Here is a 27359-nt window from a genome sequence, read left to right as displayed (position 1 = left end):
CCAGCACAGCTGCACTCGTGATTGAAATGAAAACAAGGCAGAATGGCTGCTGTCAGACATGTGATATATGACCTGCAATGGGATGTTTCCAGAGCTCCCTCTCCATATGGCTGCCTACAGTCCACCAGACCCGGCCTGAACTGAACTGCAAGATAATTCACAATGCACTGCGGGGGTGGGTGGGTGTAGTGTGCTGAATTTGTGGAAATATGAAGTATGTTTCTTAATAGTTCCTGAAAAATGCATTCTGAGTTTTTATGCACAAAGTTTAAGTGACAGAAAGTGTAAAACCACAGATTTGAACACAGCAAAAACACCTACCAAATACTTTAGTTTTTAGTGCAAATATCTTAGAACACTTGAAACAAAACAAAAATAATTTACAAGTAACTTTTCAGCAGGAAATAGGAGCTTGTTTTAAGTCAATAATTCCTTAGTATTGATTTTAAAAAAACAGTTCTAGTTCCACCAGCATTTATTTATAACTAGCACTAGTAGTGTCGTACTTTGGTCGTTTTCAGCTTGATCAGTTTCATTTTTCTGATCACATGCGACGCTCCACTGACTCTTTAATGTGGATGGTGTTACTGAGTGAAAATGACTTGGGTTTTCAGCAACAAGTTGTTTTGAAAAGTTAGAGGACGACCAACAATTTTGTTTTTGAAGAAATTGTGTTTTCTTGACATATTGAGACACATTTATTCAGGCAGGAAGAGAGTGCAAACCTTTCAGGAGGTAATAGGAAGGCAGAACATTACAATAAAAAAGGAAACTGAACTGGACACTCTGTATTTAAAGGTCAGTGCTTTACAAAAACTGGAGACCACAAATCGGACCAGCAGGCTCTGATCAACGCTTCTCTACTCAAAATGAAAGAATGGCAGCAGAAGACCTGAAATACATCAAAAGAACCTCAGAAAACTTGAAAAACTGTAAATCAAAACCAATTTCAAAGATTACAGGAAATCCTGAATCCTCAGAAGCAAACTGTGGAGAAATGGGGATGATTCAAGTCAAAAACCAAGAAACTTTACTGAAAATGGATAGAAATTAATGTAATCATTAAATGAAATGGCCTAACGCAAAAAAAAAAAAAAGCTACAGAAAGGAGCAGAAAGTTTATGACCATGATATCCATCCACACCACAAGCAAATAATCAAATAATCTGCAAAGCTACATGGTTCATTCCTAACAAAGAAAGCTGACATGACATCTGTTAATTCCACCAAACTTACTTAAAAGAAGCTCATAAACTTTCCATTGTTAGCAATGCATAGATGAAAGAAATAATCGCCATAAATTAAACCCTTTTAAAAAGGCTGAGGGGTAATGTGGAAAAGTTTCTGTCAGCCCTGTTCACACACGGAGCGCTTCCTGTGCGTTCATTACGAGCAGATCTACAGCCTGCGCGCCCGGCAGACTCAGGAAGGATACACTGAGCAGGTTAATGTCCCACCAGAGGCTCCGTGCAGCTCCATCTGAAACGCTGCCATGAGAAATATCGCAGTTACACTCCCACGCGCTCAACGCAGAAAGACGGACATGGGGCGGCCAGACAAAACACATGTTAAACAGCAGAGGCTTCATGTGAAAGCGTAGCAAAACACAACGCAGTCTGATGGTGTGCCAGTTTAAAATGCTACAGTTGTTTAGATGTTTTTCCTGCTAACATCTGGTATTTGCAGGGGTGGCCTTTGTGTCTCTTAGAGGACAGCATGTGGGGGTCAACAACAGCTCATGCAGATTACCACGCCACATTGAAAACATGAGATAAAAACCCAGAGGACGTCCATTTTCATGCGTCTTGAATTCACTTTGCATCTCATCATCCACCGGAGATGCCTGGGTGGCGAAACAGAGGTAAAGAAAAGAACGCAGTGTGCTGCAAAAACGCAGAAAAACAACAATGAAACCAAAGAAGATCTATGAAAAAGTATTTAACTCCTTATAAGTTTCTTCTCTTTTGGCTTTTAACCAAACTAAATGTTTCGGATAATCAAGCACATTTCAATAACGGACAAAGTAATCAGAGTAAGCCAGTCACTAAATTATGTGATTGAGTGTTATTGCATATGGGTGTTGCATTTACAGTACGTTTTTGTTTTTCTTTGTTTTTTTCTGAAATAAATACATAAATACAAACTGAATTCAATAAAAAAAACTCAGTTTTATGTAATAAGCAAGAAAAGATATTCAAGTCAACTGGTCCCTCTATGAAAACTATTTATGCCTCTTTTAAAATAATGAATGAACTAGTTAAGTAGATTCAGCTCTGGAAAAAAAAACAAGAGCCCACTGCACTAAACACCATTGAAAATCTCCTGGTTATTCCACCAAATATTGATTTCTGAACTCTTCCTGAGTTAAAACATCAGTATTGTTGCTTCTAAATGAATATGAACTTGTTTTTTTTTTGTTTTTTTTTGCATTATTTGACATTTGAAAGCACTGCATCTTTTTTGTTATTTTGACCATTTCTCATTTCTACAAATAAATGCAAAATCTTTGCTTTGAATTTGAGAGACATGTTGTCAGTAGTTCATAGAATAAAATAACAATGTACTTTTTACTCAAACATATTACTATAAAAAGTAATATCAGAGAAACTGATCATTTTAGGTGGTATCTTATTTTTTCCAAAGCTGTATTTTTCATTCATTTGGACACAAATTAATTACTGTCAGACCTGCTGAATCAAGAAATTACAGTCTGACAACATGAAGTAGTCTAATTCAGAAACAATAACTCCTAACCTGATGGAAAGAAACAAAGTTATCGACAGCTATCAGTCTGAAAAGGGATGCAAAGCTAATTTTAAGGCTTTGGGACTCCGGGGAAGCACGGAGAGAGTCATTATCCACACAGGGAAAGAAAGAACAAGAGTGGTTGGCTAACCAAAAGTACTCCAAGAGCAAATCAATTTCTTATCCAGGAGGTCAAAAAGAACCTGGAAAAATATCTAAAGTTCTGATGCTGCGGTTAAAGACTACGTTCTGGATTCAACAATAAAGAGAAAAAAAGAATGAATGGGAGAGCTCCAAGGCTAAAACCACTGTTGACTAAAAGAACACAAGTGTCTCATATTTACCACAAAAAAATAATATAATATAAATAATATTGCACATTTTTGCTTCTAAAAGCAGTCCAAGCCTTTCAGAATGTAAGTTCACAAATCAGAAGGCACTGCCCCTCACCTAGCAACCCCAGTGAAGCCCAGGCCGTTACCTAGCAACCCTCCGCCATCACCTAGGAACCCCAGCGGAGCTCTGCCCGTCTCCTAGCAACCTGAATTCCAGCATGTTTGCGCTGGACGGGTTGAAAAAGAAAAGTGCTTTGTTGTTGACTAAACATTCAGAAAGCACTTGCTGCTTTCTTGTTGGTTGTGCATGTGGCTCTGCTTCTGCTTTTCAAAGATGTACTGTTGTATAATTTAACATCGTTTTGCAGCCATTTTCATGTGCAAGAATAAATATTGAGTTGGGGTCTTGGCCAGCAGCTTATCTGGATTTAAAGTGAAAAGATGCTGAACGGAGCTCAAAACAGGCAGACTAAATTCTTATAGTCTAAGAGTGATTCTTCTGTAGGACAGATTAGAGAGACTAATTTACCTAATAATCATGTTTTAGAATTGGCTCCAGTTTGGATTTGAACCCAGGACTTTCTGGCTGCAAGGCAACACTCATACCACTTAGCTACTGATCAAATCACACCAGCTAGTCCAACTCTTAGAGTCTCTAAAGTCCTACAAATGATGTAAAAATACTTATCGGCATTTACTGTAAACACTAATTAGTAGTTATTGCCGCTGGGGGTGGGATAGCCAGTTTTAAAATGAAAAATTAATATTTTGAGCATTTTAAATAGAGCAAAGAGGAGACATTGCTGAGGTGTGATGCGACTCCAACGACCTGTTAGTGACACATCTTGACAATCTGTTTGCTGATACAAAAGAATGCTAGCTGACTCAGTTGTTGAAAAGTTTGGTGGCCAAATGTTCTTGAAGTCATTTTGTTTTCCTGCCACATGGGTGGCTTTCTGGGTAGTCCAATGAGGCTCCAATCAGCGACAATCGGCTCATCCGTCTCTGTCAGCGCGAGTCAAGGCACTGGCACCGCAACAAAACCGGTAAACAAAGATGGATTGCAAAGTTGCGGTTTATTTGGATAAGACAATGAGTAGGACGTCTGAGACAGGATCAGAGCTTCTATTTTAAGGTTGGAAGATTAGAAAATAAAGAGATCTGACATTCAGGAGGGCAGAGGGAGCGATCATGAAGCAGAAAATTAACTAAGCACAAAGCAGATGAACATCCCGCCTTGATTTTTCAGCAATATCTGCAGAGAGAGGGGTGAAGGCCTCTGAGTTGAAGAAATCCTCAACAAGCATTACTACTGGTTCCAAACATACAACTATAATTGTAATAAGAAAATATAACAAAAGCCAAATGAAAAGTAAAAACGTCTGAAAAAAAGTTAAATAAACATCCAGTAATGGGGTCCTACAATGCAATTCAGTATTAACTTCTCAGTCTTTCACAAAGTTTTGTCCCTTTCTACCCTGTAAGAGACTCACACATGTAACCATTCTCATCCATTCCTTCATATAAAACAGTCTAGGGCAGTGGTTCCCAAACTTTAGAGCTCCCAACATACAAAATAAAAATCTATGCGGGTCATGACCCCCCAGTCTTGGGTGAGCATATGCGTAAGCATTTTTATAAAATTAAAAAATTATAAAATGACAATAAAATCAGATTCAACACCTGGTGTATTCCCCAACATACTGCTTTCATTTAATTTGAAGTCCTGTTTCAAATGTCAGACAACTACATGCTTTCTCATCATAATTTTAAATTTTTAGGTTAACGTCTGAAGAGGACCTCATGACCGCATGGTGGGGTCCTGACCTACTGAGGACTTCTAATGTCTCATTACTCTCCATCTTTTGATATTTGATGAGCAAACCTTTAGAAATGGCTGCTAACAAATTATAGAACGGTACAAGAAGTAGAGCCTCCTGCACAGCCAAGCGCTTGAAAGCTTTGACTGCAGCAAGTGGTAAGTCAACAACAAAACACTTGCCTTTTCCAGCAGCCATTGCACAGAGAATACAGCGGTAAAACCAGCTGACCAAACATGCTGGAGCTCTGCTGGTCCTGCTAGGTGATAGGCTGGGACGCAGTTATGACTTAATTTTGGAAAAGACTCATTTTCTAGGCACCAAAAAAACATTTGGTATTGCCAAAAAATGGTTGGGTGTTTTTGTAAGCGCTTTGACTGCAGAGAAACAGAAAGTATGAAAACATGTTACATTTATTTTTTAGCAATTTCTGATGAATGTTGCATCAACAACGTAGTAAGGATAATTGTTTCATATCGTTGGCTTTTCTCCCCGTTACCCACATCCTATTAAAGGATTCATTTGTCTAAAATGTTCAGTTTTAGACATTGAGACTGAAATAAAGGATGGATTTATTTTAGAGGTTTTTTCCAGGACATGTTTCATGGAAAACAAAGTTTTAAAGCTGATTCGTTATCTTTCTTTTCACTTTGTGTCACTCAGTAGGCTCGCATTTTATTCAATTGTTATGATTTGGGTCTGATCTATTTCAATTGATTAATGCTTCCTATTAAACTCTTGCTTATTTTATGGTTTTAATTGCAAATTATTTTAGCTTTTACAGGCCGACAGGGAGAATGTAGTTGTTTTTCTCCAGTTTTTGTCTAACATTAATCACTTAAAATGTTGCAACACAGGATCTGAAGTCTTTCGGAGTCTGAAGCCCCCCACAGCCTTGCAGATCCTGGCAGCAAGAAACTTTTTCCAGCTCGCTTCAGGCAAGATGCTGCAGCTGGAAACATTGTGGAAAGAAAAGTGGCCAAGCCTGCTCTCAGCAGCATTTTGATATATTTTCTGCAAATAAAAATTTGCAAAATTCTCAACTGGATATTAATACGTCTTTAATCATTTGCGCTGATTTATAAGCAGCTTCTGCTTTATGTGCATTTCAAAGGAGTTTCTGTCGGGATCAATCCGCCTGAAGCGGTAGCGCCAAAGCTGCGTGAAAAACTGGACGAATTTTGTGCGAATTAAAGCACAAAAAAGAGGAAGACAAATTAAGAGCAAGTCAAAGTTGGCCATATTAAGACTATAACTCCACAGAAGCCAAACTAAATTAGGCTAGAAAACTCCCAAAAGGCCACTTGCTGCTGGATTTCCGTGGCTCTACCTGGCAAACGGTGTGACAGCGTAAACCGAGCGGTTACTCTTTGACGGGCATGAACCCCTGCACGTTGACTGATAATATTTCACACTGTATGTGTACGCAGAACCACCCCGCTGTTTACTCCAGAGCAGTCCAACCCAGCGTTCCTATTTCAGCCCCCCTCTTCCATTCCTATTTTCTCCCTGGGAGGAGATTTCCTTTCCTTTCCATTCCTGTGAGCTCTCAAATGATGTCATGCTCACCGAGTTTCCACAGCTCCAAAGAAGCCTGTTAACCTCAGCGCTGCCTTTTGCTACTATTCACTGCTTTCTAAAAAAAGGGAGCTCCGGCTAACCTCTCACACCTGAGTTTCAGTGATTGGGAAAGATACGATCAGACAACAGAAACCCTTTAACCTTTGCAGTCCTGATCAGCAGGCATGATGGAAAACAGGGTGGGATTTGGGATTTGGCATTTTTAGAGACGGATAAAGTTGAAGATAAAGTCCTTTGGTGCTGAGGTGCAGCCTTTGTGTTAGGTATGACTTTAATAATATTATTGTGACCTCTACGTTTGGCTGGGAAGCATTTATCTTTCCATTTTAAACTGTCAAAGATGGTTCTAGTTTGGAAAAAGGCACAGGGATGAAAAGATGGAAAATCCTGGTTGGAAAATGTTTTTCTTAATAAATATTCTGAAATAGAAAAGACTTCATTGTTTTAATTTTGCCTGCGAAGTGTTTAATTTGCATGAGCCACCATTCCACACCATAAACTCTTTAATTGCAAGGAAACAATTCAGTAATTACAAAAGAAAAACAAACCAAAGCCTTCTTAATTATAAAAAAATCTGTTTGGGAAAAACTAAAAAAGAAAATACAAGGATGTCAATAAAAGCAGCTATAACTCTTGAAGTTAATCTGAAAGAAACACCGTCTCTCTCTCAACCAAAGACAGGTGTATTTTTTATGAACTCCCCTCGTAAATTGCTACGACTTCACTAACAGCTAGTGGTCATTTAAGAGAAAAGGCTCTGAAGTTGCTGCTGATTGCACGGTGTCTGAGCTCGGCTGCGGAGCTTGTTTTCACGTGCCTTCAGGCAAAACCAGGAGCCCACACAGCACACCATCCTGGGTTACATTATTACAACCTGCATGCCACCACATTTACAGACTATCGCAGTAAATGCGCCCTCACACACACCCACTGGCACGAATTAAAGCAAGAGATTACCATCCAATAAACTATAACGGCTCTACAAACAAATTACCATCCTGCTACACCCAGTTTCACTCCAATGAATTTACTCGTCAAGTTAAATATGAAAATGATCAAGTTTTGTTTTGTTAATCAGGTTTTGAAATTGTTTGTTGTCGTTCACTTGAGGTTGGAGCCAAACGGAGTCAAAATCCTTTAGCTTGTAGAGCCAGCTTCACATTTATTGGCCAGCGGATTTATCGGTGCCGATTCCTTTAATTTTCAGAGATCAGTGATCGGCCGATACTTCATAGTTGCCTCAAATGAAAACTGCGGTCTTTAATAATTTAGTAGTTTGAAAAATTGTTTATTACGAGGATTTAATGACTTGAAGCATCACTTAATGATGACATGAAAGGAAGTTGATGGAAAAAGTCCAAAATATAAAATATATGGTCAAGAGGTAGAAAAAAAATATTTTGCTGCAAGACTTTTGAGAATATGTCTATACACTGGACCTGCAGTATTATGAATAGCTAAATACTTGAGACGCCCCATAAAATGCTTATAACCTCCATCCATCCATCCATCTTCTTCCGCTTATCCGAGGTCGGGTCGCGGGGGTAGCAGCTTCAGAAGGGAGGCCCAGACTTCCCTCTCCCCAGCCACTTCTTCTAGCTCCTCCGGGGGAATCCCGAGGCGTTCCCAGGCCAGCCGAGAGACATAGTCCCTCCAGCGTGTCCTGGGTCTTCCCCGGGGCCTCCTCCCGGTGGGACGTGCCCGGAACGCCTCACCAGGGAGGCGTCCAGGAGGCATCCTGACCAGATGCCCGAGCCACCTCAACTGGCTCCTCTCGATGTGAAGGAGCAGCGGCTCTACTCTGAGTCCCTCCCGGATGACTGAGCTTCTCACCCTATCTCTAAGGGAGAGCCCAGCCACCCTACGGAGAAAACCCATTTCGGCCGCTTGTATCCGCGATCTCGTTCTTTCGGTCATGACCCAAAGCTCATGACCATAGATGAGGGTGGGAACGTAGATCGACCGGTAAATCGAGAGCTTCGCTTTTTGGCTCAGCTCTCTCTTCACCACGACGGACCGGTACAGCGCCCGCTTGACAGCAGACGCTGCGCCAATCCGCCTGTCGATCTCCCGCTCCCTTCTTCCCCCATTCGTGAACAAGATCCCGAGATACTTAAACTCCTCCACTTGGGGCAGGACACCCCCCCTGACCCGGAGAAGGCACTCTACCCTTTTCCGGCTCAAGACCATGGCCTCGGATTTGGAGGCACTGATCCCCATCCCGGCCGCTTCACACTCGGCTGCGAACCGCTCCAGCGAGAGCTGCAGATCACGATCTGATGAAGCCAAAAGGACCACATCGTCTGCGAAAAGCAGAGATGAGATCCTAAGGCCACCAAATCGGATCCCCTCAACACCTTGGCTGCGCCTAGAAATTCTGTCCATGAAAGTGATGAACAGAATCGGTGACAAAGGGCAGCCCTGGCGGAGTCCAACTCTCACCGGAAACGAGCCCGACTTACTGCCGGCAATGCGGACCAGACTCTGACACCGGTCATACAGGGACCTGACAGCCCGTATCAAAGGGCCCGGTACCCCATACTCCCGGAGAACCCCCCACAGGGCTCCCCGAGGGACACGGTCGAACGCCTTCTCCAAGTCCACAAAACACATGTAGACTGGTTGGGCGAACTCCCATGCACCCTCCAGGACCCTGCCGAGGGTGTAGAGCTGGTCCAGTGTTCCACGACCAGGACGAAAACCACACTGCTCTTCCTGAATCCGAGGTTCGACTATCCGACGGACCCTCCTCTCCAGGACCCCTGAATAGACCTTGCCAGGGAGGCTTAAGAGTGTGACCCCTCTATAATTGGAGCACACCCTCCGGTCCCCCTTTTTGAACAGGGGGACCACCACCCCAGTCTGCCAATCCAGGGGAACTGCCCCCGATGTCCATGCGACATTGCAGAGTCGCGTCAACCAACACAACCCTACAACATCCAGAGCCTTAAGGAACTCCGGGCGGATCTCATCCACCCCCGGGGCCTTGCCACCGAGGAGCTTTTTAACCACCTCGGCGACCTCGCCCCCAGAGATTGGAGAGCCCAACCCAGAGTCCCCAGGCTCCGCTTCCTCAGTGGAAGGCATGTTGGTGGGATTGAGGAGGTCTTCGAAGTACTCTGCCCACCGGCCCACAACGTCCCGAGTAGAGGTCAGCAGCACACCATCCCCACTATAAACAGTGTTGGTGCTGCACCGCTTCCCCCCCCTGAGACGCCGGATGGTGGACCAGAATCGCCTCGAAGCCGTACGGAAGTCTTTCTCCATGGCCTCTCCAAACTCCTCCCACGCCCGAGTTTTTGCCTCAGCAACCGCCCGAGCCGCATGCCGCTTCGCCCGCCGGTACCCATCAGCTGCTTCCGGAGTCCCACAGGCCAAAAAGGCCCAATAGGACTCCTTCTTCAGCCTGACGGCATCCCTCACCGAAGGTGTCCACCAGCGGGTTCGAGGGTTGCCGCCGCGACAGGCACCGACAACCTTGCGGCCACAGCTCCAATCGGCCGCCTCGACAATGGAGGCACGGAACACGGTCCACTCAGACTCCATGTCCCCCACCTCCCCCGGGACGTGTTCGAAGTTTTGCCGGAGATGGGAGTTAAAGCTCCGTCTCACAGGGGATTCCGCCAGACGTTCCCAGCAGACCCTCACAACACGTTTGGGCCTGCCAGGTCTGACCGGCTTTCGCCCCCACCACCGGAGCCAACTCACCACCAGGTAGTGGTCAGTGGACAGCTCCGCACCTCTCTTCACCCGAGTGTCCAAGACATACGGCCGCAGATCCGATGAAACGATGACAAAGTCGATCATCGAACTGCGGCCTAGGGTGTCCTGGTGCCAAGTGCACATATGGACACCCTTATGCTTGAACATGGTGTTCGTTGTGGACAATCCATGGCGAGCACAGAAGTCCAGCAACAGAACACCGCTCGAGTTCAGGTCGGGCGGGCCGTTCCTCCCAACCACGCCCCTCCAGGTCTCACTGTCATTGCCCACGTGAGCGTTGAAGTCCCCCAGCAGAACAAGGGAGTCCCCAGGAGGAGCACTCTCCAGTACCCCCTCTAAGGACTCCAAAAAGGGTGGGTAATCTGAACTGTCGTTCGGCCCGTAAGCACAAACGACAGTCAGAACCCGTCCCCCCACCCGTAGGCGGAGGGATGCTACCCTCTCGTTCACCGGGGTAAACCCCAACGTACAGGCGCCGAGATGGGGAGCAACAAGTATGCCCACTCCTGCCCGACGCCTCTCACCTTGGGCAACTCCAGAGTGGAAGTATGTCCAGCCCCTCTCAAGGAGACTGGTTCCAGAACCAGAGCCGTGCGTCGAGGTGAGACCGACTATTTCTAGCCGGAACCTCTCGACCTCACGCACAAGCTCCGGCTCCTTCCCCACCAGAGAGGTGACATTCCACGTCCCAAGAGCCAGTTTCTGCAACCGAGGATCGGACCGCCAGGGTCCCCTCCCTCCGCTGCCACCCATCCCACACTGCACCCGACCCCTTTGGCCCCTCCCACGGGTGGTGGGCCCATGGGAGGGGGGGCCCATGTTTCCTCTTCGGGCTGAGCCCGGCCGGGCTCCATGGGTAAAAGCCCGGCCACCAGACGCTCGCCATCGTGCCCCCCCTCCAGGCCTGGCTCCAGAGTGGGGCCCCGGTGACCCGCGTCCGGGCGAGGGAACACCAAGTCCAAAGTTTTCCTTCATCATTGGGGTCTTCGGGCTGCTCTTTGTCTGGTCCCTCACCTAGGACCTGTCTGCCTTGGGTGACCCTACCAGGGGCATGAAGCCCCAGACAGCATAGCTCCTAGGATCATTGGGACACTCAAACCCCTCCACCACGATAAGGTGGCAGCCCATGCTTATAACCTCCTATTTTAATTGTTCAAACAGAAAATATACCTCATGTATTAATATACACAGTGGAAACGGTCTTGGCAATAAAACAGAAGAAACATTTACAGTCTTCCTCATCCCTGTCCTACAGTAGCAGCCAATTAGTATCTATGTTTCCATTACAAATATGAAGAAATCTTTGTCTTTAATCTGCTAGTGTAAAAAAAAGAAAAGCAATTTTGAAATTTCAGTGTTTGCTTTAAATAAGAAATGAAAGTAAAATCACATGTGAATAAGCTTGTTCACGCGAAAAGTTATTAATAATAATGGCAGCGACAGACGTAAACAGTTCTGTATATATATTTCAGCCATGGCACTTGTCTATCAGCCAATCAGAGGAGACATCAGCGCCTTATCCTTGGGAGAGGGTATGTTTGTGGCGTTTTGGGGAAACTATAGTCTGTGATTTTACAGAAGAGATTCAACTCATTTGAATGACGCATTCTGTGGTGGAGCCAGCTGCACATTGTCTGAAAAAAACAAAACAAAAACAATCCCTCCTCCTATCACTTCCTGTCGTCTTCTTTGTCATTTCTGCCAGTAGTATAATCTGGCTGTTGATCATGTGACTTGTGATGCGAAAAAAAAGAGTTTCCATTGCAGTTTTGTTTAATTTGTCTATTTCAATATGGCTGAAAAACATTCATCTAAGTGCAGAAACTTTTTATCAAAAAAATTGTGTTTTTTTTTTTTCTTTTAATTGACGCATTAAGCAAATTTATTTTTATAATTTCAATTTGCACAGTTTTATGGTTAATGGAATAACAGATTACGTCCAGGACAATAAATGGCACTTCTGGATTGGCTGCTTTGTAAATGTGTAAATCCCAGCCAATCGGATTGAGCCCATGTAGTTCAGCTCCCCAAGCTGCATTTTTAAAAAGAATAATTTAGGTATTTACTTCAAAACAACCACCAACCCAATGGTAAATAATAACATTTTCCTCATAAGTTGGAGTAAGGTTTAAACTGTGAATACTGAATGCCAACTAGAAATGCCTTTACATGCACAGAGACTAAAATGTGTAAAAATAGAGTCATATAGACAGAGTCTCTCAACATCAGCTGCCACAAATTCTACATTGAATTTCTTTCTGAACTTTGACTGAGCCATTGCAACAGATGGGTAGATTTTCATATAAATCATGATTAGTTTCCACTCAGTTAGTTTATCTTCTAGGATTTTTCTATATGCATCTCCAGCCATTTTCCCATCACTCCGACCAGCTGCTCCGTGCCTGCTGACGAAAAGCTTCACCACAACATGATGCTGCCACCAAAATGTTTCACTATGGCAGCACTTCTCAACTGCGGTCCTCAGGGAGAACTGCCCTGCATGTTTTAGATGCGTCTCTGTTCCAGAACACCTGATTCAAATAACCGCATGACCTCCTCTGCTTGCATCAAGTGCTGCAGAAGCCTGTTAATCACCCACTTATTGAAGTGATGTGTTTGGCAGGAGACATGAATCCCTCAGACATGCAGGGCAATGATCTCTGAGGAACAGTGCACTATGGGAATGGTGCAGTGTTAGTTTTCCCCACATTAGAGTTTTGTATTTGGGCCAAAAAGTTTAATGTTCGCCTCAACTGATCATTTGACGAGTCTAATACTAAGATTAAGATAAACTGCAAATGGGACCCTCTTCTTCTTTCATCAACAGCTTTATTCTTGATATTCTTCCATAAATGACAAGTTAGTCTGGTGGATTCTCCTATAAGGTATCTGCAGGCATCACGAGTCAAATTTAAGACTTTTAAAAATACCATCTTGACTAAAAGTTAAGTCCGAAATGATATAAATTCAAAGAAAGGTTGGGGGATTCTGCTGTATTACAATCAAGCATAACAAAAACTGTGAAATTTCTGGGGTTTGTTTGTGGCTCTTGGCATTATTTCTGTGCTTCTGTAAACCTTTAACCCCCATAGTGCCAAACTTAAAAGTTTTTTTTCGTTTGCTTTTTTCATAGAATACACCAGGCTTCATATGGGTTGGCAAACACAAGTGATCAAGGGACGAAGATGACTGTTGTTAAGCTAATTGTCAGAAAAAATTTCCACTTACCAATGATGGATGCAAAAAAAGCTACCTAGCTAGCATGTTAGCAGATAATTAACGGTAGCTTCAAGATGTCTGTGAGCGACAAAAACATATGCCTGACAGAAAAGTCCAGCGAGAAAAAACCCAACTACATAACACAAGACTAAATACTCCTACAATGACATTCCAGGCCAACTCACATTTTTTGAAGAAAGGCCTGTATATCCATTAATTTCAGAGTTTTTAAGGATGCACAGACTGCCTGTCCTACCCGAGTCAGGAATCTCTGCAGCTCCCTCAGAGCCACTACAGGTCATGTGTTGACAGGTTTGTACTTACTGTTCCTGCTGGTTTTCTAATGTTTTTCAAAATGCATCTTCACTGAACAAGCTACATTTATAGAGAGAATAAATTACACACAGACTGACTATTTACTGTAATAATTGTATTTTGGGGTGTTAAAAGTAAGGGGTATGAACACAAATGCAATTACTTAAATTAAAAGTTGGTTGTTAGATCATGCTGCTGCAACAAGATGTGAATTTATCCTCTTATAAATTTAAATACAGAGCAAGAGAAACTCCTGTTAGTTTGCTTAGCAACATAGAACAAGAACCAAACATGGAGAAAAACATTTAGCTTTATACAAATCTAGAAGTCAACCCAGAACAACTGGAACAAACATTTAGTTTTATACTTCACTAATCCAGAACAAAATTAAGATCCATAGAAACCCCTATTAGTTTATAAACTATGTTCTACTTATTCTTATTAAACATGGGGAACCAATATTTAGTTTTCTACTTTACCCTTCTGTCTTTCTTTTGTTTGTATTTCCTTCTAATTCATGCAAAACACTTTGAACTGCCTTGTTGCTGAAAATGTGCTATAGAAATAAATTTACAGTACCTACTTACCTTACCTAAAGTTTTTTCTATATTTTAATAAGTTTGCAGGGCTTTCTAAAAGGAACGTATGTCAAACTCAAGGCTTGGGGGCCAAATCCAGCCCATCTTATATTTTTATGTGGTCCTATAGACTCTAGAGAGCCACGAAAAATCTTCCAGATTACAATTGTGTGCTTAAATTTATTAATCAAATTACAGCACTACTGGCAATACTGCCAATTACAACTATTTGAAACTATGTTCAATTTAACTTTAAAAAGTACTCAAAAGCAGAGACAACCATTTATTCATATTTTAAACATTTGTTAATGTTGTTAATGCAGTTTTGTCATTACATTCTGCCACAACCGGCTCTTTGAGGACATTCATGATTTGGCCCAAAATGAAAATGAGCTCGACACCCCTGGTATAAGGTATCAAGGACACTCTGCCTACGACTAAACACACACTAACTCCTTCGCACACTATCATATGAGTGGCGCAGACGTGGGTTTTTCTGAGTGGCGAGTGGGCGGCTGGGAGCGAGAGGCAGCCCTGGTTTACAGGTCAAGCCTGCAGCTTTACAAGGGAAATCTCCAGAGCCACTATAAATACCACTGTGAGCTTTAAGGGTGCAGTATATCACACCACTGGTTTTGAAGGACCACAAACCGAACTAGTTTTTGTAGATTTTTTCTTCCCCCTTCCTTTCAAACGTACAGTGAGTCTGAACACAATTAAATGTGAATTGCCCCCCTCTCTGTTTCTACAGACTGTTAATTGATTGGCGCAACTTCAAAACCTTCAGCGCAACAAAGAGCTTCAAAATCGTATATCTTTATAGGAGGCTAAAATTTGGGGGTGGGTTCAATTTCTTTTTCTTTGCTGTACTTTTGAACAAAGGGGAGGAAATATGTCAGAAACCATTGTGAATAAATTGCGAGGATTTTCTCAGAGCCCCCACCTGCAGGCAAGACAGTTATCCAGCTAAACCTGATGTACTGCGACTTGAAATGAGCCCTAATGAATCGCTTAAAGAAACATCTGCACAGTGACACAGCAGAGCAGCATGTACAGCATAAATCAAAAGGCCTTTTCGCTCTCCAGCTGGCTGCTTATGCGCTTCATTTCAGGCGTCGCTTTCTGAAAAAGAATTAATTCAGTTTTATTAGATTTCACGGTGAGAAAAAAAAAGAAAAGGTGGGAAAACCTTGGGTTGTCATTTGAACACCTTCGCGGCCCAGATGTGGAGTCAAAGGACGTAAGAGAGGCGATGGCAAATCTCAATGGTCTGAGCTAGTTAGTGGCAGACGACACTAATTGTTTCCAGAAGTGTTGCGCTGATTCACGCCGGCCGGGACATCAAGCAGTCAGGGCTGTGCAGGGAGAAAAAGAGGCAGCTGGAGCGGAGGGAGGGTAAATAATGAGAGGTCAGCCTCCATCTACAGTCGAGCTGCCAGAGCCAGAAAGGCACGCCAATTTTATGGTCAATTGGGCGACGCATCTGGCCTCGTAGATCACAGGGCTGCGGGGCAGGACTTAGCACCCGGCTCAAACGCGTTTTACTCACACAAAACAGACCACACAACTCACACAATTGTTAGAAAACGGGCCGTGACGCACCGGGGGAACACAATGTCGCGCAGGAGTTGTTTGAAGATGCTCAAGTACGAGTTTTAAATGCTGAAACATCCAGCCACGATCAAAGGAGGAAAAAAAAAATACCCTAATCCACATATATTAAACAATTTTGTTGTTTTTTATTTGTTCTGAATGTATCCATTTTAAAATATGATTACTTGTTTTGTTTCATTGTTCATTTTTGTTCCTGCTATTCGTTCTCTTATCCGGTTATTTTGTAGATCCATACTTCTTTTTGTTGGTCTGTAATTTTTGTTTTGCATGCATTAATTGATGAATAAAAAGAAGGTAGTGTTTTTTTATGTTATATGTTTTTCTAGTATATTTGGACAGATGAATATCAATTTTAAGAACATTTTAAAGAATTAAAATAATATTGACAATAAAAAGATGAAGAACAGACACTTAAAAAATGCAATTCCTAGTAAAGACCAGAAAATAAATCAATAAAAATAAATATATCAATAGACACATATTGATCAATATCAGTAGATAATATGTCTTGATAAAATATTCAATAGATTTCTGTACTCCGATCCAGAACCGCTCGGCATTCTGGGGGATGTAGGCACAGAAAAGGCTTTAACCGTTCAACCTCTCTCAGCCAGCTAAGCTAAGTTGGTGGCATCAACTCACTCACTCACTCTCTCTCTGGTTACCTAGCAACTCACTCACTCTCTGGTTACCTAGCAACTCACTCACTCTCTGGTTACCTAGCAATAACCTGTTGAGTAACATCAGGTGCATGTGATTACATTATTACTCAGCATTTTGAAGGAGGTTTGTCCTTTTTAAACATTTAGTTTGATTTTTATTCTCATTACTCAAATGATAATGAGCATCAAGATGAGATTGAAAGAGAGATCAGATGGCTAAGAAAGAATAGTCCAGCACCTTTCAGTCTGGTAATGGCATTAAAAAGGCCTTAGAAGAGTCTCTAAATTGCCCGTTCCACGTATGGAAAACAGTAAAGCAAAACAACTAACATTCAAGCAATTTCATCCTAAAAGCAGACTGCAAGATGATAAACGCAAAAACACTGCTTCTATCCACAGTCTTATCCTTTCATGCACTATCCAGCGCTCATGACCATATAAGGGATTGAACGTAGAGCGATAAATAAATCGATTGCGTTGCCTTTTAGTTCAGCTCTCTCATCACCACATCAATCCGTCTTTTCACCTTCCACTCTCTTTTCCCTCATTTGTAAATAAGATGTCAAGATACCGAAACTCCTCCTCTTATCCATTGTAGGCTGAAGACCATTGTCTTAAACATAAACAAAGACCACTAATTTGTAGCACTTCTGAGTCCCAAAATGAGTTGTTGTAATACCAGGACAGAGGGTATGTTTGACATAAACTAAATCTATAAATTCAGGGGAATAACATTACACAACCGTTAAAACACAGAGCCAGAAGTAACACTGTTTCAGAAAAAAAAATAGCTCAATAAAATTTACATACATGACTGGATGATAACATTACTTCTTTACATGCTATGCTATGCATACAGTTTGTCTGCGCTGATGAAGGTTAATGCTGAGAAAGGATGACACAACAAGGGGATCTGACCAGTTTTCTCACTTATTTGGCCAATAATTATTTGACTGCTTGGGGAAGCTTGTAGACTGCAAACAAGACTGAAATTTATGTCTAAAAAAGGACTGAACATGAGATGCTAACACCACAAGAACAAACATTGTTACTCTGACATTAGGCTGTGGCAACTTTTAAAATGTACACATATTACACATGAATTTTATGTAAAACATGTTTACAGATCCACCGTCATATGTGGCAGCAGTTTATGCAATAGATTTACTTTCCAAATATTCTCACATGTGCACTGGAGAGAAAGTGAAATAAGCGCTACTAAGAAACTTGAAACAAATCGAAACACCACTCATTTTCAAAATGCTGTGATAAATTAACTATTTTAGGTTGTCAGACACATATTCAATTCCAAGGAGGAGTTTGACATCTGCTGTCCGTAAGTGGACAAAGGCTTTGCGGTCCAACATATTTTCTGCACTATCTGAGTCTTTATACACACAGGACTCTGAAACCAGACAAGTTGTCAAACATAATTATTTTCTCTCAGGACATTTACAAGAGGTGTTATATTCTGAAGGGTCAGAGGACTCACCTGTTTGACAAAATAATCTCAGGGGGCATTTAACCAACGTCATGAACCGTAGATATGCTTTGCTAGCATGGGTGGATCTGTCATCGGAGTCGACTGCAGCTGTACAGCTGAGGTAAGGTGGGAGTGCAGAGATATTTGAATCAAAGTTTGTTGATGCATTTCATGACAGATGGAGCCTAAAGTATTACCTCAACCCAATCATCTGTAAAACTATAGCTACACATGGCTAAAATTATGTAAACTATTTGCAGCTGTAGCTAAAGGGACCAATATTTATTGTTCACATCGCGGGGAAACATTGAAAATCGTCTGATTTAAAGATGCACTGAGGCAATATCATGCATTTCATTCCCCCAATCAACTCCTTATTCTCTCCTGATCTAAAGGCTCCCACAGTTCTGTTACCCATCAACAGCGCCGGCCCAAGGCAATGCCCACACCACCAGGGGGCACCCAAGAGAACCATTTGATTTCATTTTCTCGTGATAGAATCACACATTTTACTCTGTTTCAAATTTTAAAAACAAAAGTATTAAACCTGCCAACTTATAGCTGTTATTTTCAAATAATTAAGTTAATATGCCAAATTTAACACTCTGCATTTCAAAATGCTAATTAATTGGAGCATCTTTGCTTATTTACTACTCCTTTAAGGTAAAAATCAATACATGTCATCTGGTGTCCACTAGTTAAAAGTCTAACACGCTGTATAAAGAAAATAATAGAAAAAGGCTTCAAAACTAGTACTGACCAATGCTAATTCCATCTAAAATAATCCAAATAAAATAATAAAACATGGTAGATAACATTATGAGTGTAACAATTAAAATGTTATGTAGGCAGCTGTAGAAATAATTATTTCTTTTCCGTTTCAAATTCAATCAATTTGTATTTTTAGATGGCTGTGCAGCAGTGTTCCCTTTTCCCATTAGCTTGAAATGTTACCATCACATCATGGTAATAAACAATTAACCAGTTGCACGAGTTGTTTTGGTCATTTTTGTTTTCTTCGTGTTTCTGGGTTTGTTTTCCATTGTAGGGCATTTGAGATCATTCTAGCTCAGAAGCCTGTAAATTTCTGAACTTCTTTATATGTTTTCCACAATGCAATTAACTTCCAAATCAAAGTAGGATGTTATCCTAAATGATGTGCAAATAAAGGTCAACGAATGAATGACATCACTAAATAAACTCAACAGTATTATTATTTTGAGCACCACCCAGTCAATTAACAATTTGTGTACACAGTCATCAGAATACTGTGAATGTCGCATCTGCTGTTTTTCTCTTATTCTCCTGCACCTTTTATAACTTTTTTTTTTTTGTAAAAACATCCTTTTCACAAAAAACAGAGATTGAAGTGATATTTTGAGCACAAACATATATCCACAGTGTTCCAGGTAGAGAAGCAAAGAGGTTGCTGACCTTCGTCCCTGGTGCAGAAACCATGAAGTAATTGCATGCATAAGAAAAAAAGAAGTAAGAAGAAGACATCTGACGTTTGATAAATGAAGTATATAAGTTAGGAGAAAAAGAAAAACACAATAAGTTTGCCAAACCTTCGCAGCTTGAAACTTTCCATTGTCTGAAGCCAGCAAATCCAGAAAACATCTGCTGCCAGCAGCCTAACACACCAAAACGTTTGGCCAAAACATTTAAGGCTGAGTTGAACGGGGAGGATTTCGAGGTGCCAAGGTTTGTCGAAGAAAAACAAAATGAACTAAAAAAAGCCAACATGTTTAGTTATGCCTGCTTTATCTTAATCTGTAGCACCGGTAGCTTAGCTCACCTCAGTGGGGACAGAGAGTAAAGGCAAGGGGGACCTCAGGTAGCTGTACCGCATCAGCGTTACCATGACAACGCAGCGAATCGTCTCCAAGAAGGCTGATGATGGCCTGAAGATACAGACGCATAAAATCAGAGAACAGTTACAGATTGTTTTCACTTTTTCGTCACACTTGTGACAAAATAAACAAACAAGTGTCAATTTCATTGAGATTGATTTAATTTATTGAGGGAAAAATCTATCGAAACCAACCGGTTTCTACGTGGAAAAGTAATTTCCATGGAAACTGAATATTTGATGTCAACAGCTGCCATCAAACATTTGCATCTACACTTACCATCTCCATTAAATTTCAGACTTTGACTAGGCCACTCTAAAACCTTTTCATTTCGTCTTAATTTTGCGAGTTGTTGATGTGCTTTGGATTTTTGACCAACTTAAGTTTTATTTCACAAATGCATGGCTGGACCAGAGAGACGGATTCACTCAATTCTGCAAACCTTCCAAGAAGTCTAGCCTTTGTTTCACCAGTCAAGAGAATATTTTCTGAACAGGGAACGCAAAAAGTTTTATTGGCAAGTTCTTGCGCCTTTTTTTTTGGTAAGCAGTGGTTTTCGCCTTGGACCCCTCCCATAGAAGCTTACCCAGTCTCATTCCTATTGTTACGCCATGAGAACTGACCTTACCTGGAGCAAATAAACCCTGCAGTGCTTTCAATGTCATGGCTACCCCGATACGGTTCACCAGTCTTTTGGTTTTCTCAATTTTTGGATAATGGCTATTGCCGTTATCCTAAAGTCCTAGAAATGTCCTCCTCCAAACTGAGCTTGGTTTTCTATCTGTTACTAAATTTTATACTTTTCAACCCCTTAAGATGATGCTGACAGAAATTAAAATGAAAATTTTGTAAGAAATAGATGAATCTGAAGGAGATTTCAAAAGTTTTCAGCAGATTATGTTGGATTGTGGAAACAATTCTTGCTGGAGTTATTGATTTAATTTGGAGTCTGGAGGGCCACTTTTAAAGCTTCGGCGGACCAGATCTGGCCCTGGGGCCATGAGTTTGACACATGTGGGTTAAGATATTTTAGCCTACTTCACGTTGTCAGACGGGTTCTGTTTTAAGTGATGAAGGCCCGGATGTGGAAAGGGAAATCGGACCAAATAAATGTTAACTCATGAATTAACACGGCCAATTACTTTTCACATAAATTTATTTTGGTTTGAGATCATAATTTGAAACAGCTAAAGTTACATAAAATACAATTACAGCATTTTACATAAACATTTTCAGCTGTTTTATGCTGATATTAGAAGCTGCACAAACTGTACCTTCGCTCGATGATAAAGCCCAGGGAGGTGAGGGTAAGCAAAACGTAGCTGGTCATCCCAAAAATAGTTAACTGAGACAGCACCTAGGATAGAAACACAATTTCCATGAGAAATATGAGGAAAAAATACATTAAAAAAACTAAAATCAATATCATGGTTGGTAAAGAAACATCTGCAGGAGACCTTCATGGGAGAGCGGCTGTCAACCACACGGCTGCTCAACTTTGACTTGCCAATGCCAACCTAAACATGTCTGACCTTCAGCGCGAGTGCACTGGCACCCATTCAACACTGCAGCCATTGGACTCAAACATCCAAAGTTTGCAGAGATGGTCCGGTCATCTTGACAGGGGATTTGACCACAGATGAACAGACTGCTGAACAAATTACCTAAAAAGGAGCCAAAACAACCAACAGTGGAGCAAAGATCCCGTCCAGACTCCCACTGACCTTTTCCCAGCTATTTGGGACATTCACACAAACACAAAGTCCTGGAGCTAAAATGTGTTCTCTAACCTAAGGCCTTGGCTGCGGGCAGCAGCTGGAAGCCGAGCGTCCCTTGAGGATGCTGCATGCTGTAAACTAAGGTTTATGTTTCTCTGACACTCAATACAAAGACTAACAGCCAAATCTCACTGCTCCCATACCCAGGAGAAGACACCGTATACAGTCAGGATGAAATAAACCCATCCAATGGAAGCAGCCATGCAGTGTATCTTTACGCTTACCCTAGCATCACAGTCCATAAAATGGGTTTTACTTCATAAGTCTTCATATGAGAGGATACAGTTATAGTGTCAACAAATCAGTGGATGGGTGTTCTCAACTTTTATCCGATTAAATTTATAACAGCCACACAGAAAACCTTGGTCCAAGTATTTTTAATCAAATGTAAAAAAGTCATTCGTATTCGCTTTCAACGTACAGTGGTGTGAAAAAGTGCTTGTCCCCTTCCTGATTTCCTTCACTTGCTCCCCCAGCAGGCTGAAAGTAGTTTTGAATAGTTTTTTTTAAAACACCATTAATAGTAACAGATAAAAGACGGATTAAGCTTTGCACACTTTATTATTTCCAAATTATGATCCCCACTCTTGTTACTTTTAACAATTTTCAACACATAAATACGGCGGGCTGCTGGTGCACTGTCCTCCCAACCCTACCTCCTTGCTTAGCAAATTTTCTTAAGGAAACCCTGATCAATCATGCTCATGTACGCGCTGATCAATGTGCTATCAGCGGGGAAACAACTTAACGCTACAGAAAAACTGTAATCGGTGGTCATGCTAACTAGCCTTAGCATTGTGACAGGCTGTTTTGTGGTGAAGCAGAGATAAAAGGGGGAGGTCTTGAGCACATACACGAGGATGATTGACAGATCTAAGACCCTCCTCCTAGCTGTGATTGGATGATTCTGACAAAGCTGTGTTTTTAGATGACAGCTGTCCCATAGAGAGAAGGAAGAAAAGCTCAATTTTTTCACAGATTATCTTTCATATCAAACTGACAAAGTGATAACTTTAAGAAATATCAAAAAACTAATTTTAATATAAAATGTTACACACTGCTGCTTTAACATATAAAAAATCCAAACCTACATGGCTTAATGTCAAAAAGTGATCATCATCATTTAAATAGGACCTGCCTGAAAGTGAAGTACAGCAGATGATCCTCAAAAGCTACACTGTAAAACATTTGAAGGTGGTTTAACTTGAAAATGCAATTTAAGTCGACAAGAAAATTGTTTTGGTTTTAACTCAGAAATTAAAGTTCATGAAGTTGATTTAACAACAAGAGACACGTTGTTTAAACATTGTTTTTTAACTTCATTAATCTTGAATGCGAGTTTTAACTTAATGCTGCAATTTAAACCAAATTATTTCACAACATGCAAGAAAAAAACTGCCGTCTCCTATTTAAAGAGCCACATTTCTCTATTATTTTACTCACAATATCAAGTTAAAATAAATACTTATTTTACTTTAGAATAATTAAAATTCTTGCTTCAAATTGCATGAACAAAATTTCTGATCTGATAGTGAATTTTGTTAAACATCACAATGAATTCTGTTCAAAATATTTAGTGTGAACAGGACATAAAAATAAACATTTGCCTTAATAAAACACAAGAGTCGGATCAATGTAACGCACGTTCATCTCAGGATACAAAAACATGCCGCTAAGCATTCTGGGAAATAGTTCCCACTCCTGTCTTTTTCTTCTTTCAGTTCTTTAAGTGCTAACCTAAAAACTCTAGTTTATTCAACTCTTGGAGGTTTGACAAAATTAATAAAAAGTTAACACAACCTACTGCTGTAAATTTATCTTTCACCAACACACCAACTGGCTAAATTTATTTGATTTAAAGAGCAGAAGACAGTAGACACAACTAAATGTGGCTCAAATGTTTTACAGTGTAGACATCAAAGAAATTCAGAAACAAATGAGGAAGAAAGTAATTCGGATCTATTACTCTGGAAAAGGTTACAAAGTCATTTCTGAAGCTTTGGGACTCCAGCGAACCACAGTGAGAGCCATTATGCCTAAATATCAAATTAAAAAAATCTGTTTCCCAAAGTGAACAAAAGCCCTTATATCAGAGCAGAATAATGTCAGACTCTAGTAATATTTAAACTGTACAGGAATAAGTGGTTCATTTTCAAACTCTTTGTGGTCCAGCGTTGTGCTGCTGTTCCAGCTGTGGCGACCCAAAATGTTAGCTCCACATCTGGTGGCAGAACTGAGCTGCAAGCACAGAAACGACTGTTATTACTGCGTCTCCTGACAACAAGCAGATTAACTCGTTACTCAGGCTATTATTTCTGTCATTATTATGAATGTTGGAAAGCTTGGTCTGTTGGTCTGTTAGTTGAAACAAAAAAAAACAAAAAATACTCCAGTACTTTGTTCTGAAATGTTATTTTAGTAAGTTATGCTAAAAACGTGCTTTCAGTTGACAGTTTAAGTATCAACAGTGTCAGCTCAGATTTTGTTGTCTTTAAGTTGTAAATTATTGCAGAGAATTAAACCTGTCATTCATTCTGTCCTGACTGTTTAAAATGGGACAGACAGAAAGAAACAAGAACACAGTTCATTAACTGTTCAGTCCCTGAACACAACCAAAGCTAATTATTACGCTTAAACTCTTTTATTTACAAAACACATAATCCTAATTCATAAAGTGAAATAAACTTGATCCTGAAAATGAAATTTTTCAAAAGCTGCACAACAGAAAGAAAGGACAAAGGATGTAAAAGTTTGTTTGATAAGAACTGAAAGTTTAAAATGATTTAAATGCATCAGGATTGGACCTTCTTGTCGCTAGGCAACAGTGCTCAGCTGGATAGCAGTATCGTCTTTTATTTGTTTAGTAAATAGAAATGCACCTGTTGTTTTGGCTAATAAATCTGAAGGGGCGGGAAATCATAAGATCTTATGTCTTCTACCTGCTACTTTTCAAACAAATAATGTAAAATTGTATGTCAATGGGCATGATAGTTTGTTTTAGTTTAATCTTTTCTTGTTTTTACTTTTTGTCTGTTTGAAATAAATAAATAAAATTAAAATTAAAATAGGCCAGAGAGACAGGTCCAAAATTATTCATACCCCTGGTGAATTTAATCTTAAAGTGTATTTTAATCTCACCAACATGCTTCATGTTGTTTATATAATAATGGTTTGGACTTGATCCGCTAGAGTCACGACTTTGAATGTGGAATTAATCAACTTTTAACAATTCTGCATCACCAAAGATAAACAAACAAATTACCAGTGAAAACATGTAAAAAGATTCTTCAGATGATTACATAATGTTAACACTTTTTCCATATTGTATATCTTTTAACAGATCGCCGTCTCAGCTGGATTTTAGCTCAAGCGTATCATTAGACTCTTAAAGTGGTTTGTGCTGAAATAGATTTTTTGTTGTTGTTTTTCATAAGGAAGCTGCACACTGAAAATGCAAAAAACACAACACAGATAAAAGATTTCTGATCAAGACGCACCAAGTGCATCAACCCTGCATTAATTTAATTATAACAAGTTTATTATACTTTCTATTTTTACCAGAAGAGACCAATTTCCTGATAAAAACTAATGCTGCTGCCTTCAATTATCTCTTAGCCTGGTTAATGTTGATCTAATGATGACGAAAGCTCCATTGCTTTTATTTTTTTATGACTTTGAATTAACGCAGAGCCCGTTTACTGTACAGCAGCGTATCATCAATTGTCAGACTAAATAACCGGCTTGAGAACATGTGGGTATAAATACATAACCGTGACATGATTTATTGTTTGGCCAAGGAGCTCACTTTGTTATTTTCCCCTCCAAGTCCTGATTGCTGCATCCTGAAGGCTATTTGGGTTGGGAAATGGTTGACTCGACAATTAAGGCGTTTGTGTTCACTGCCGGACCACCAGCTGGCATCTCATTCGCCAACAGGGAGGGGAAACCTCAACTCAGAAGGGAAGACGTGTGGGGGTGTGTGTGTTTTGAAAGCGGGCCGCGAGTGTAAGAAGAAGTGTAGCGATCAGAAAAGAGGAAGACAGGACATTTTATTTTGCCGTTTCAAAGAGGATGGGTGTGACAGCACTTTTGGGCTGACCAAAACTATGCCCGTAGGGAAAAAAGCAAAAAAATGCTTCCAAAGATAACTCCTGGGGAGACCTGCTTCCTCTTTTTCCTCCGGCTGGAAGAAGGGGGTCTCTTGGCGTGTCGGAAAATAATAGACAAAGGTTGTTTTAAAAGGCAATGTCGATCCGTCATCCTGTCATGATGTTAGGCTGAGTTGATTTTTTACTGCCAGATAAGTACAGGACTCGACTCCGCCACGAAGAAGCCACAACAAACCGCTTAATTGGCCCAAATAATGTTGGCAAACAAACACAGCTGAGCGGCTGGAGCCACCTTCACTGACCATCTCATGCTTGATTTGAGCAATATCAACATCCAGCACCGATATAGCATCGCTAACATTTCTAGACTGCAAAAACACAAAATCTTACCAAGTATTTTGTGTTTTTTGGTCTAATTTATCATGTGAATATCTTAATATACTTGGGGAAAAAAAACAACTTACAAGTAAGTTTTTAGCAAGATGAGCTTGTTTTAAGTAAATACTTTTAAGTAAATATAGTTTAAAAATTATTGTATTTGAAGTGAGTTAAAATATTTGTTCTAGAAACCAGACCTAAAATACTTGGTATAGTTTTCAGTGTAACAGAAGTTTTTAAGTGATATGTGAAAGAGAGATACGTACCATTTTGCTTTCAAACAACTTGTGGTAAGTCCAAAGCACCAGCAGGAAATGTAAGCCCACATAGACTTGAAATGTCAGCGACCATTTGGGACCATGAGGTATTTCATTTCCAGTTACCTGATCCACAAAAAAAATTATTTAATTAAGGCATTCTAAACATTTGTCTTGTCAAGATTTAATTTAAATCAAATTCTACACCTTTCAATGCTTTTACAGACTGTGTGGGAATATTATAAATAAATTGCTTCACATGGAACAACTTTTTTGGCACAAAATTATTCTTAGACAGTAAAATTTTAGTCTGGTCAGTTCTGCTTACTTTAATCTCCTTTCAGAATTATCCATTTTATTGCCTCTTGTCACTTTAAATCCTAATAAGCTGCTGCTGGCCACGCCCCCAACTCAACCTTTACACTCGCACCTGAACATGGCTGCAAACAGATACGCAACTATACAAGTGTACATGTTTGAAAAACATTAGTAGAGTCTCCTGTACAACCAGCAAGAATGCAGGAAGTGGTTTCTGGACGATAAGTCAACAACAAAACACTTTTGTCTTTCAGCAGCCATACAACCAGCTGACTAAGCATTTTGGAGCTTAGCTTGCGTTGCTAGGTGACGTAGTAGGATTCACTGGGGTTGTAGGGTCACCAAAAAACATTAACTTATTGTCAGAAAATGTCTGGGTGGGTTTTTTAAGCACTTGGGATGTTTTTAGAAGTAGTAGAGACCCAAATGAAAAAACAAAAATGCTCAAAATGTGAATTTTGCATAACATATCCCCTTTAAGGAAGATGTAAACAATTAAATCAACACTGTGGAACAAAATATTCCAGAGATTTTTTGTGCAGCGTGCCTGATGACAAAATACTGAGGAGCTACATGGAGCGACACAAAACG

General features: G+C 40.7%; 1 protein-coding gene across 1 annotated transcript in view; it reads right to left on the bottom strand.

The window, feature by feature from the left end:
• Positions 1 to 27359, bottom strand: part of agmo (alkylglycerol monooxygenase) — an 81373-nt gene that overhangs the window by 8549 nt on the left and 45465 nt on the right. Inside the window, exons 10-12 of the mRNA XM_032559321.1 lie at positions 26460 to 26576; positions 21203 to 21285; positions 19874 to 19979 (exon numbers count right to left, since the gene is read on the bottom strand). Of these exons, the coding sequence (XP_032415212.1) occupies positions 19874 to 19979; positions 21203 to 21285; positions 26460 to 26576 (306 nt within the window). The remainder of the gene's footprint in view (positions 1 to 19873; positions 19980 to 21202; positions 21286 to 26459; positions 26577 to 27359) is intronic.

The sequence above is a fragment of the Xiphophorus hellerii genome, chromosome 3 (assembly GCF_003331165.1).
Source record: "Xiphophorus hellerii strain 12219 chromosome 3, Xiphophorus_hellerii-4.1, whole genome shotgun sequence".
Classification (NCBI taxonomy): Eukaryota; Metazoa; Chordata; class Actinopteri; order Cyprinodontiformes; family Poeciliidae; genus Xiphophorus; species Xiphophorus hellerii.
The sequence above is the reverse complement of the archived record's forward strand: the minus strand, read 5'-3'. Positions and strand labels throughout refer to the sequence as shown.